General features: G+C 47.4%; 1 protein-coding gene across 3 annotated transcripts in view; it reads left to right on the top strand.

Moving 5' to 3' along the window:
* Window positions 1–11,262, top strand: part of CHST15 (carbohydrate sulfotransferase 15) — an 84,165-nt gene that overhangs the window by 37,588 nt on the left and 35,315 nt on the right. For all 3 annotated transcript variants that reach the window (XM_032281936.1, XM_032281935.1, XM_032281934.1), the window contains exon 2: window positions 9,997–11,046. In XM_032281936.1, coding sequence (XP_032137827.1) covers window positions 10,501–11,046 — 546 coding nt within the window. In that variant the 5' untranslated portion in view covers window positions 9,997–10,500. The remainder of the gene's footprint in view (window positions 1–9,996; window positions 11,047–11,262) is intronic.

The following is an 11,262-nucleotide window of genomic DNA, read 5'->3' as shown; positions in this document are numbered from 1 at the left end:
ACAGGCCTGGGCCGTGGCGTGTCCGGTCGCACAGGCCTGGGCCGTGGAGTGTCCGGTCGTACAGGCCTGGGCCGTGGAGTGTCCGGTCGTACAGGCCTGGGTTGCAGAGTGTCCAATCATACAGAGCCCAGGATTCTCCCTTTGGTGTGCAGGGACAAAAACAAGGTTGGGGGCTGCGCACCGGGGCCTGCCTCCTGTGCATGGGCCAATTCCATTCCTGTGCATTGTCTCAGCTGCAAGGGTAACTGACAAGGGACAGCGCTGCCTCTCCCTCCTCCCTGTCCCTTCCCGCCTTGCTTTCCCGTCCCCACACCTGGCACCAGGCCAGCCTCTGCACATCCCTGTTCCCCCATCTCTTGTCTCTGTCCCGGTGCTGGACTTGTCTCCTAGCACCCTTCTCCAGCTGCGGGAGACAAGCCTGAATGATGAATAGAGTCTGGATGGAGACAGTTTAAGACTCAATGCCCCAGGCCGACGAGGCGCTCAAAGGAGATGGAAGGAGGGAGCTGAGCTTCATCTCGTCAGCTGCCTCCTGGTGTGTTTCCCTGACTGTCCTGTGTTGTGTCTCTGGATGAGACTGCAAATCTGTTTTCTCGGAAGGGATTCCTCAAAAGATTGGAAGGAGGAAGAACACCAGGGGCCTGGAGAAGCTGCTGGACTGTCCGAGGCCAGGCCTTCGTGGTGGTTGGGATGGGCTCCCCTCTTGAGGGTTGGTGGAAGACGGAGTGTCAGGTCCCTGGAGTCTCTTACCCCACCCTTCTATAATAGGCTGCATGTCCTTGGGGAAGTACAGACTGCACTGGCCTCAGTTTCCCCTCTGTAAAAGGCAGGCTGGATAACAGGTACTTACAGGTTCGTACTGGCAAGTTGATGATTTGCTGGAACCCACCTGGGTTTCAACCTGGGTCTGGGTGTGCCCACCATCATTCCTCGGGGGTTCTGGGTGTTTCTTATGGTGAATGACTGCAGTAGAATCTCCAGTGATTCCAGGAGCTTCTTTCTTCTGTTTCACATTTCCCATCTGTACAGCAGAGGCTGGTGTACTCCAGATCTTTGGGGATGGGTGCATTTCTGGAAAGTTGGCTCTCGCTGTTGAGCACTGAAACAAGTTCTGGATGGGCATGGGTGTTTAGAAGGGGGTGAGCTTTTCCAGAATTTTCCCCACAGCTGTGCCTGGATTGCCAGAGCTGGGGGCTCTGGTGACAGGGGTGCCCAAATGACCCCGCCCAGCTCAGCTTTTTAGTGTCTTGTTTCTACTGTGGCACTCGGGTGTCACTTCCTGCATCTGTGTGGCCACCTGCCTCTTCCCAGGCATCACCTCAGATGAGTGGCAGACAGGAAAATGGACACCAGTGTCTGGAATTATAATATATGTACACTGAAAGCAAGTATCCCTGGAGTGAGGACCCAAGGGTCTCTCCAGTAATAATGCAAGGAATCTGTGTCATTCATTGAGATGCAGGGGAGCCGGAGATCACCTCCAGCCCCCTTCGTTAGCTCTTATGTAGGCTCCTCAGCTGCATCCAGAAGCCAACTTGACACTAGGCAGACAAAAGAAAAGCAAACACATTTTGTTAGTTTTACGTGTATGTGGGAATCTTCACAAGAGAGTGACGTTAGAAGGAGTGGCCAAAGCAAGATGTTTTTAGACAAAGACGGGACAGAAGGGATCTGGGGGAGCAATATCCACTTCTAGGGGAGTCTAGGAAATCTACGGGAGTGTAAAATCAGTGGAAGAGCAGGGTTACTTTGTTAAGTGTATTTATCCTGGTCTACTGCAGCCCCCAGTTCCCAGGTGAGGGCGATTTTCGCAGACTGGCAGGGGAAGGGTACTCCTCCCAGAGGAGTCTATGCCTTGGCGTATGCAGGAAGAGACAGGTCAGCTGGCCCTTTGTGAAACTACAATTTCTCCAATGTTTTCGACTTGAAATCATGAAAATATCAATTTGGCATATTTTGGGATGCTCATCCTTCCAAGGCCTGCAGGATACTAGACTCTGGGTTAAGCATTTTGTGTGTATGATCTCATTTTTTCCTCATATTCGCACTAGGAGACTGAGATCATTTTATTCCCATTTTACAGATGAGGAAACCTAAGCACAGAATGGTTAAATTTGTTGCCTGAGATCACAGAGCATCTACAGACTTGAGTTGGGTAGAAATGCAGATGTGCCTGCCTCCCCAGCCTGGTGTCATGCCTTATTTTTTCACTGCTTGGAAACCATTTTTGCTATATCCCATTTTTCTACCAAGTTGAGAATCAGTGAGCTCAGGATGCAGGGGAGGTGCTGGCTGCATGTTGTAGAGATCTGATCTGGGGTAAAGGCTCATTTATTATGGATATGGCTTTGGACTAAAATAATAGCACTGAATGTACTTTCTATGCATATAAGGTAGTCGTGATTAACCAAAATTAATGTTGATGATGAACTTAACAGAGAGTCAAGTGTGCTTTAAAAATAAGCTTAAAAAACTGCCTGGGTTTTGTATGTGCACCTTTTGGGCCAACCAGGAAGATCCCCCCAGATCGTGGTTTGAGAATACCTGTTTTAGACAAAGCACAGGTGACGTGTCCCAGCCATCAGGAAAGATGAAATTTGGCAAGGGAACCATAAGGATCAGATTACAGGAAGGGCTTGCTCAGGGAGAGGAAGGAAGCAAGGAAGAAATTAGTAACTGGAAAGAGGCAAGGAGGAGGGCCTCTACATCACGAGGCGGGGGAGAGTGGGCCGGTTGTCTGGATACCTAAAACCAAACAGCTGTGGTTGTCACAAACACACATTTTCTCAGAAAATAACCTGGTGTGTTATTTTTTGATGTTTCAGCCATTGTGTCTTGATTTAGGAACAGCTCCCTTCCGAGTGTCTTTTTTCTTTTTTTTGAGAGAGGGTCTCATTGTGTTGCATAGGCTGGAGTGCAGTGGTGTGATCACGACTCGCTGCAGCCTCAACCTCCCCAAGCAATCCTCCCACCTCAGCCTCCCAAGTAGCCGGGACTACAGGTGTGCACCACCACACCCAGCTAATTTTTGTATTTTTTGTAGAGGCAGGGTTTTGCCATGTTGCCCAAGCTGGTCTAGAACCCCTGGGCTCGAGCCATCCGCCTACCTACTGCTGGGATGACAGGCGTGAGCCACTGCGCCTGGCCTCCCCTCCGAGTTCCCATCATTGTGTTGGCATATCTGCTGCTGGTGGTGGTGGAGGTTCCAGTGAGCCGAGACTACACCACTGCACTCCAACCTGGATGATAGAGTGAGACTCTGACTTGAAGAACAAGAACAAAAACACTTTATTCTTTCTCTGGCGTCTTTGGGGATTGGCTGGGATCCACTGGGTGTGGGCTGCTCTGGGTGGGCTCAGCCAGGTAGCCCTGCTCCACCTGTCTCCCCCTCCTCCTGGCCAACCAAGAGTGCAAGAGAACAAATGAGCGCAGAGGATATGTCTTAGCCTGTGCCGGCCTTAAGCCCACTTCTGCCTCATTCTGCTGGCTAAAGTGAGGCACTCAGCTCAAACCGTTAGGTGGAGAAACACGTCACTCCTGTAGCTGAAGGCCCTCCAAAGTGGCAAAGGGTGTGAACACAGGGAAGAAGAAGAGATTGAGACCAATAATGCAATCTATCGTAAAGTGTAATACACAACTATTTATCAAATTCCCACTGTGGGCCAGGACTGTGCATCTGTAATGCCAGTTAACATTTATTGAGCACCAACCATGGGCCAGACACTCTTTTAAGCACCTTACGTGAATGAGTTCACTGAATGCTTACAGCAGTGCCTTGACACAGGTCCTGTGATTATTCCTAAGTTGTATCCAAACAAATGAGAAGACACCTTTAATGTCTTGTTCAAGATCAAACCTGGGCAACCTGGCTGTAGCACTCAGGCTCTTAACTCCAATGCTGTACATGATCTGTTGCTAGCAGGGATTTCTTTTGAAAATGCAGAGGCCCAGATACCTTATGTGATTTGTCTAAGGCCACTGGGTGGACGTGGCTTTGGAATCCTAACCCATGTGACTGCCATGTCCTCTCCTCTATTCTGTGGGCCGGTGAATGTTGACAGAATGGTGTGACTTTATTCTGCTTATTGACTGGGATGTGGTCAAAACTGTCAGAGTCCAGGTAGAAGATTGAAACTGATGATTTATAGTGTGTACAGAGCTCTTCAGTCTTGTTGGCTCCTTCTCAGTCTCAGCAACAACTTTATATCTTTAAGCTAAATGTGAAAAATGTTCCTTCACCTACTTGTTGATTAATATCCCTTAAAAAATATATTTCCATATATATAGCCTAAAGAGAAATGTCAGCAGTTAGACATACTAATCAGAAGAAGGCTTTGTGTTTCAGTAAAGGTTAATTAAGACCCATTGAATTTTTTTCCTTAAAACATAAAAGTAAAATAATGTAATTAGCTATTTTTTCCCTCTCTCTCCCCAGAGGGCAGATGTAAATGTTCTACCTAAATGAAGCTATTTATTTAAGTCCTTCCAGATTTCTTCTGAAGTTTCATACATCTTTCTTCTGCTATATCAGCTTATAGCTACAATCATTTAATACATTTTTCCTAGGGTGAAATTGGATGCCCTTTATCGATCTCACACCGAGGGGGCATTCAATTACTTAATCTAAAGTGGTATTTCTGGGTCTCTCAATTACAATTTTGTTATAAATGGCTTGCTAATGATGCTTGGGTGCATAGGTTAATGGGGGTGTCCAAGCAAGGGCTGGGTAATTGAACACTTTCTATTTTGGGACCCGTTATCTGATCTCTCTCCTGGTACCAGGTTCCCACAGTGATGATCTGCTTCCATCAGCCTCAGAATGGAGCCCAGGTGGGAAGCGGTCTCACTGAAATGGACACCTGAGTCCTTTGGTTTAATACATGAACGGAAGTGCCAAGGGCCCCGTCTCGTCTGAGTCGACTGGCAGCAAACGTGGACATTCCAGATGGGTGAAGTGCAAGGGGCATACATGACTCCCTTCTGAAGGAAGAAACACTTGAGTGTTAGGTTCTGAATGTTCTTGAGATAATTTGCGGCCTATGGAGAAGGCCAGATGCGGAACATGACAGCAATCCATTTTCCTTTCAACACAGCCCCATTAATTGGATTTTTCTTCCCTGAGTTATGTTCTTTAATAGTTATACATAGTGTAAGAATTCTTTTGAGGCCAGGCATGGTGCCTCACGCCTGTAATCCTAGCACTTTGGGAGGCCAAGTTGGGCTAGATCACTCAAGGCCAGGGGTTTGAGACCAGCCTGGCCAACATGGTACAACCCTGTCTCTTCTAAAAATACAAAAATTAGCCAGGCATGGTGGCCCTTGCCTGTAATCTCAGCTACTCAAGAGGCTGAGGCAGGAGAATTGCTTGAACCTGGGAAGTGGAGGTTGCAGTGAGCCAAGATCGTGCCACTGCACTCCAGCCTGGGTGACAAAGACTCAGTCTCAAAAAAAAAAAAAAGAATTCTTTTGAAAGAACATGTACTATGCCTCTCTTTTTGCACTCCAGCAAACCCCACCCCTGACTTTGGCCTTCAAGACTCTACAGTCTGACCCCTTCCTCCTCTCCTGTGGGGTTTCTACCCCCGTCAGCTGGTGCCCTGAGGGCCTACCTGCCAGTAGCCTCCTGGGCTGGGACTCCCCACAGCTTCTCTCCACAGGGCCTTTGCTTCTCTGGTCTCCGCGTGACTGGCTTCCTTCTTGTCCTCCAGCGTCCCCTCTGAAATCAGGTCTTCCCTGTCACCCTGTGTCTCATACCTCCCACTTCTCTAAGGCAGTAGCTCCAACCTAGGGGTGACTGTGCACCCCAGGGGACATTGACAATGCCTGGGGACATTTTTGGTTGTGACATCTCAGGAAAGTGGTGCTCTGGCATCCAGTGGGTGGGGGCCAGGGTGCTGCTAAGCATTGTACAATGCACAGGAGAGCCCTGACCACGAAGAAGGGGCCAGCCCTATGAGGGTGCAAAGAATTCCCAAACCCTGTTCCAATGGTTTTATTGTTCTCTCCCCTCTTTATTATTCTTTTCTGCATAGCCTTTATCTCTCAGCGCATGGGATTATCTTATTCATTTGGGACTTCTCTATAGCTTGTGCCCTGCAGCCCTTACCCCTGGTGGGACAGAAGCTCCACTCGGGAAAAGGTGTCCTCTCTGGTCAGCTCTGCACCACACACGCCCTGTCCAGGGAGGGCTTGCCTGGAAGCTGCAGAGCTCTAGGGCCTTCATTTACAAGGGATTCACCTGGTCTTCAGATTGCTTGCCCATCTTACTGAGGATTTGACATACTATACAATGGCAATCAATTTGCATAAAAACTTGTAAGATAGTTTTATGGTTTTTTTTTTTTTGTTTCTCAGAGAGGACACCCCGACCCCCATCCAGGGGTGTTTTCCAACACCAGCAAACTCTCCAATTCCAGAACCGAACCGATTAACCTACCACTCAATTCAAGTCTGCCCCTATCAGAGGCAGCCTCAGACTCTACAGGTGTGAAGGCTTGATCCCACCAGACTCCCCACTTCAGACGCCAGCCCCAAGTATTGGGTCCCCAGGTTATCCACGCTTCTGTCCAAATCGGCTACAAAGGCAAGAGAGTCCCACAGCCTCCTCAGGTTCAGTAATTCGCTAGAACGATTCACAGAACTCAAGAGAGTGCTTGACTTATCATCAGTCTATTATAGGACACAATGCAGAAACAGGCAATAGATGGGATGCATGGGGGGAGTATGGTGGATGGCGTGTGGAGCTTCCATGCTGTCTCCCTTCACTCCACTCTCCCAACACCTCCAAGGGCTCCATCAGCCTGGAAGCTCCCTGAGCCCTTTGGTTTAGGGGTCTTGATACAGTTCCATTACGAAGGCATGATTGGTCAAATCATTGGCCACTGGTGATGGACTTAATCCATAGCCCTTCTTCCCCACCTGGAGTCTGGGGGATTGCTGAAAACTTCTCACCGAGGCTTGGTTTTTCTGGTGACCAGCCCCCAACCTGGAGCCATCCCGGCTCAAAGGGTCACCTCATCAGCATACACTCAGGTATGGCTGAAAGGGGCTTGTCATGACTGACAAAAGGTGCTTCTCTCACCCCATCACTTAGAAAAATTCCAAGGATTGCCAGGCACGGTGGCTCATGCCTGTAATCCCAGCACTTTGGGAGGCCGAGGTGGGTGGATCACGAGGTCAGGAGTTCAAGACAAGCCTGACCAAGGTGGTGAAACCCTGTCTCTACTAAAACTCCAAAACTTAGCCAGATGTGGTGGCAGGCGCCTGTAATCCCAGCTACTCAGGAAGCTGAGGCAGGAGAATCGCTTGAACTCAGGTGGCAGAGGTTGCAGTGAGCTGAGATGGCACCACTGCACTCCAGCCTGGGTGACAGAGTGAGACTCTGTCTCAAAAAAAAAAAAAAAAAAAGAAAAGAAAGAAAGAAAAATTCCAAGGATTTTAGCACCTGTGTACCAGTACCCAGGATGAAGACCAAATACTCGTCTCTTTATTTCTGCATCACATCCCTCAGCTTGTATTGGCTTTTGCCCTCCCCAAACTGGTCGTGCACAACACTGAGTTGCTCTTCAAAAGGTATTTGTTGAACAAATGAATGAACGAATGAAAGAATGCTAGGAGGTGAGAAAACACTGTGTCTGAGTGTTTTTCCAAGGTCCTTACAGCATCTTGAATTGCCTCCTCAGTTCTTTCTGTTTAGGAAGCAGGACCGGCAGAGGCAGGCTGGGTAGAGGGGGAGGCTGCCCCGCAGACATGCTGTGTCCGCCCGGTCCTGGAGCCCCATCTTCTCTCCTCTCTGCTGAGACTGTCAGCTGCTCATTTTTTTTACTTTGCTTGAAATAAGCTTCCCCCGCTCTTGTTTAGGAATGTTTTGCCCATTCTTTTGAGTCCAGATTATGTGCATTCCTGTCTTGGAGCTTCAAAGTCCATGTTTTGTTTGTTTTTTAAAGAATCTAATTTGATTTTCTGCAGCAGAAAGACGGAGGGTGGGAACTCCCTCCCTGCTGAGCTGCTGGTTGGAGTCGCATTTTTAACTCCAGCTTGGTCTTGTCTTGGACACGTGAAAAAATGTTTTCTTGGCTTTAATGATGGGGTTTCCAAGTAGGGGATCTTGCCCTTTTGTTTCTTTAGTTTGGAAGAATTGTTTGTAGCAAGCAATGGGTCGATGGGTCTGGGTGGTTGAGCCAGTTTGAAGCAGAGGCTGAGGCTTGAGGTTTCTGACATGTCCCTTCAGCTGCCTTCAGGGATGAGAGATGGGGGTCGGGCCTGAGATGTCTGGCCTGGCTTCCCAGAACTGGCCCCTTCCTCATCCCCGCCCGGCGCCTCTGCAGGACTCAGGTCTCAGCCTTTACTGACCGGCCTTTCTCAAACTGGCTCCTCCATACCCTAGTGAGGCTCCGTGGCCAGTTATGTTCTTCCAACTTTGTGTATTATATTCCTCTCTTGTGGATCCACAGGGCTTATTAGCATATCAAAGGCCCTGAAAAGTTCAGCTGTAAAGGATTTTGTGTAATTTTGTCCATTCCACATTTTCTCCAAATAATTTAAGCACAGAACACTCACCAACGGCAAGCGGAACATTTTGTGGGAGGAAGACGTTTTGGGAAACACAGCTTGGCTGTTTCTTGGCCACCGTATTTTGAGAAAACATGGGCTTTTCAGTCCAAGGGGCATGAACACTTCTTTGGTTGAGTTCTGATTGTTTAATCCTTCAGCCAGGACCTGGAGCTCTTCGTGTGGGGTGCGTTAATGCCACCTCTGTGGAGACAGTGAGGACTGTCTGAGGGGTGGCGTGTATGGAGCTGGAGATGAGTCACCACTGTTGGGTAATTCTCAATTGTTAAGGAATAATCATGTGGTGTAGGATCCCCCATCTTTGATTCCATTTCAAATGCTTTTGTTATTCACTGACAATTAAAAATCATCATAGGAATAGTTGACGATGCTATTGTTATCAATGCTGTTTACCTTTTATGGTATGCTAAACGTGTCGGGCATTCTTCATTTACATGTAGTAGCTAATTTAGTACTTGTTAAGGTGCTCTTATTATCCTAATTTTGTTAGTGAGGAAACCAAAGCTCAGAGAGGTTATACGCCTTGCTCAGAGTCACACAGCCAGTTAGAGGTGATCAACCACTGCTATAAACTCATTAGGTCTTCTTTTTTGCTTATCCATGGCTCTTTTTATGGCATCTGCAAAGAAGTGTCATTTGGGCAACAATGTATTTTATAACCACAAGATTCTATTAATGGGTTTTTAAGAATCGTATCTTGCTCGCGATGATGAAAGCGAAAAATTATGTCAGGGTCTGAAACTCTGTGTCACTCGAGGGAATACTGTACATCAGATTTAATTGCTTAATAACTTAAAGTCAAGTGGTTTTTTAATATAATACATTCTACTGAAGGAGAGACTCATTTGTTTCTAAATTTTCATTAACTTTTGCTTCCCTAATCTGATAATAAAGGTTAACTCTAAGAAAGAGACTGCTGATGCCAGCGAGAGAGAAAAACACATTTTCTCTGCCTGCTCCCATTCTAACTATCCTCCTTAGTAGTCCTCAGATTTTCATTGACAGAAAAGCACTGATATTTCAATTCGTCCCTCAACTTTGTAGTCATTGACTGTGCATGAATCCGAGAATGATCACAACATCCTGGGATTCAGAGATCCCGTAACTGAGATGTATCAAGGCAGGGGGAATAGGGGAGACGCGGACCATGCGGAAAATGAGAGGTTTGATGTGATTCTGGAGGTGCTGGTATTGGGGCCATGTTTGGTGGCAGAAATTGAGCCCCAAAGCCAACTGCAAGAACCTGAAACCTCTTCCTTTATCCTTACAATTTTCTATGACTTGCTTAGAACCAGGCTGGCTTGGCTGGACTTAGAAGTGGAAAAGAGAGAGAGCCTCTATCTCTCCTTGGAGGATGAGCCTTGGGTTATTGCTATTCTCACACAGCAAAATAAATATAATAAAACTTCTTGCCTTTTTGTGTAGGAAATCTGGCATTTTTAAAAGTTTGCGCCCCATGAAGAGGAAATATTCCAAAGGCACTTGGGATGTAAAAGCAGAGATCTTCACAGATGTCTCCATGGATGGCATGCCAATCTATCCATCAATGAGAAGACCATGATTTCTTTTAATTTCGTGTGTGTTTCCACATTCCCCAGCGAGAATTCTTCCACTTTTTTTTGTACCATGGGAAAAACCTGAAGGGCAGGCAGAGTTGCTCCCGAACTTGTGAACTTCCGTGAGGTTGCAGCAGCTCGTGCAGAACATGACTTTTGGACATTGCTTCCTTTTGTTTCCTTTCGGAGCTGAACCAAAGAATGTACTTCCTCTTTCTCTAGTGCTTTGGTGTCTGCTTCTTTCTGTATTTGTGCTTTTTGTCCATCTTATATAATCACAAGACATCCTTAAGGTTTTCCAGCACAACTTGCAAACATCCAGACTTCTGGGGGCCCATCCATGGCTCGGTAAGCCCAGGGCACTGGTGCTACCATGAGGCACTGCGTTAACTGCTGCATACAGCTGTTACCCGACGGCGCACACAAGCAGCAGGTCGACTGCCGAGGGGGCCCCCATCACGGTCACCAGGTGTGCCCCACGTGCAAAGGAGAAAACAAAATTCTGTTTCGTGTGGACAGTAAGCAGATGAACTTGCTTGCTGTTCTCGAAGTGAGGACTGAAGGGAACGAGAACTGGGGTGGGTTTCTGCGCTTCAAGAAGGGGAAGAGATGTAGCCTTGTTTTTGGACTGATAATAATGACCTTGGTAATGGCTTCTTACATCCTTTCTGGGGCCCACCAAGAGCTTCTGATCCCATCACCTTTCCGTTACGGAGGCTTCCCCAGCAACCCCAGCTTGATGGACAGCGAAAACCCAAGTGACACAAAAGAGCATCACCACCAATCCTCTGTAAATAATATTTCATACGTGAAGGACTATCCAAGCATTAAATTAATTATCAACAGCATCACAGCCAGGATTGAGTTCACAACCAGACAGCTCCCAGACTTAGAAGATCTTAAGAAGCAGGAGTTGCATGTGAGTAGCTTTGTGCTAATCTTGACTGATTGGTTGATTTTTAGAAATGAGTGCTTTTCTTTCTATCATCATCTTTGGGAACACAGAAGGAAAATGACTAAAAAATGTCTCAGATGTAGCAAGGATCATTTGACAGCCTTATGGATTTGAATGCACTGAGAGAGTGCTGTTTGCTTAGGCTATGGAGTGCCAGGAAGGGAATCTGCTGTCCTGAAC

This window comes from Sapajus apella, unplaced genomic scaffold (genome assembly GCF_009761245.1).
Source record: "Sapajus apella isolate SASKATOON/1434 unplaced genomic scaffold, GSC_monkey_1.0 scaffold13, whole genome shotgun sequence".
Classification (NCBI taxonomy): domain Eukaryota; kingdom Metazoa; phylum Chordata; class Mammalia; order Primates; family Cebidae; genus Sapajus; species Sapajus apella.
The sequence above is the reverse complement of the archived record's forward strand: the minus strand, read 5'-3'. Positions and strand labels throughout refer to the sequence as shown.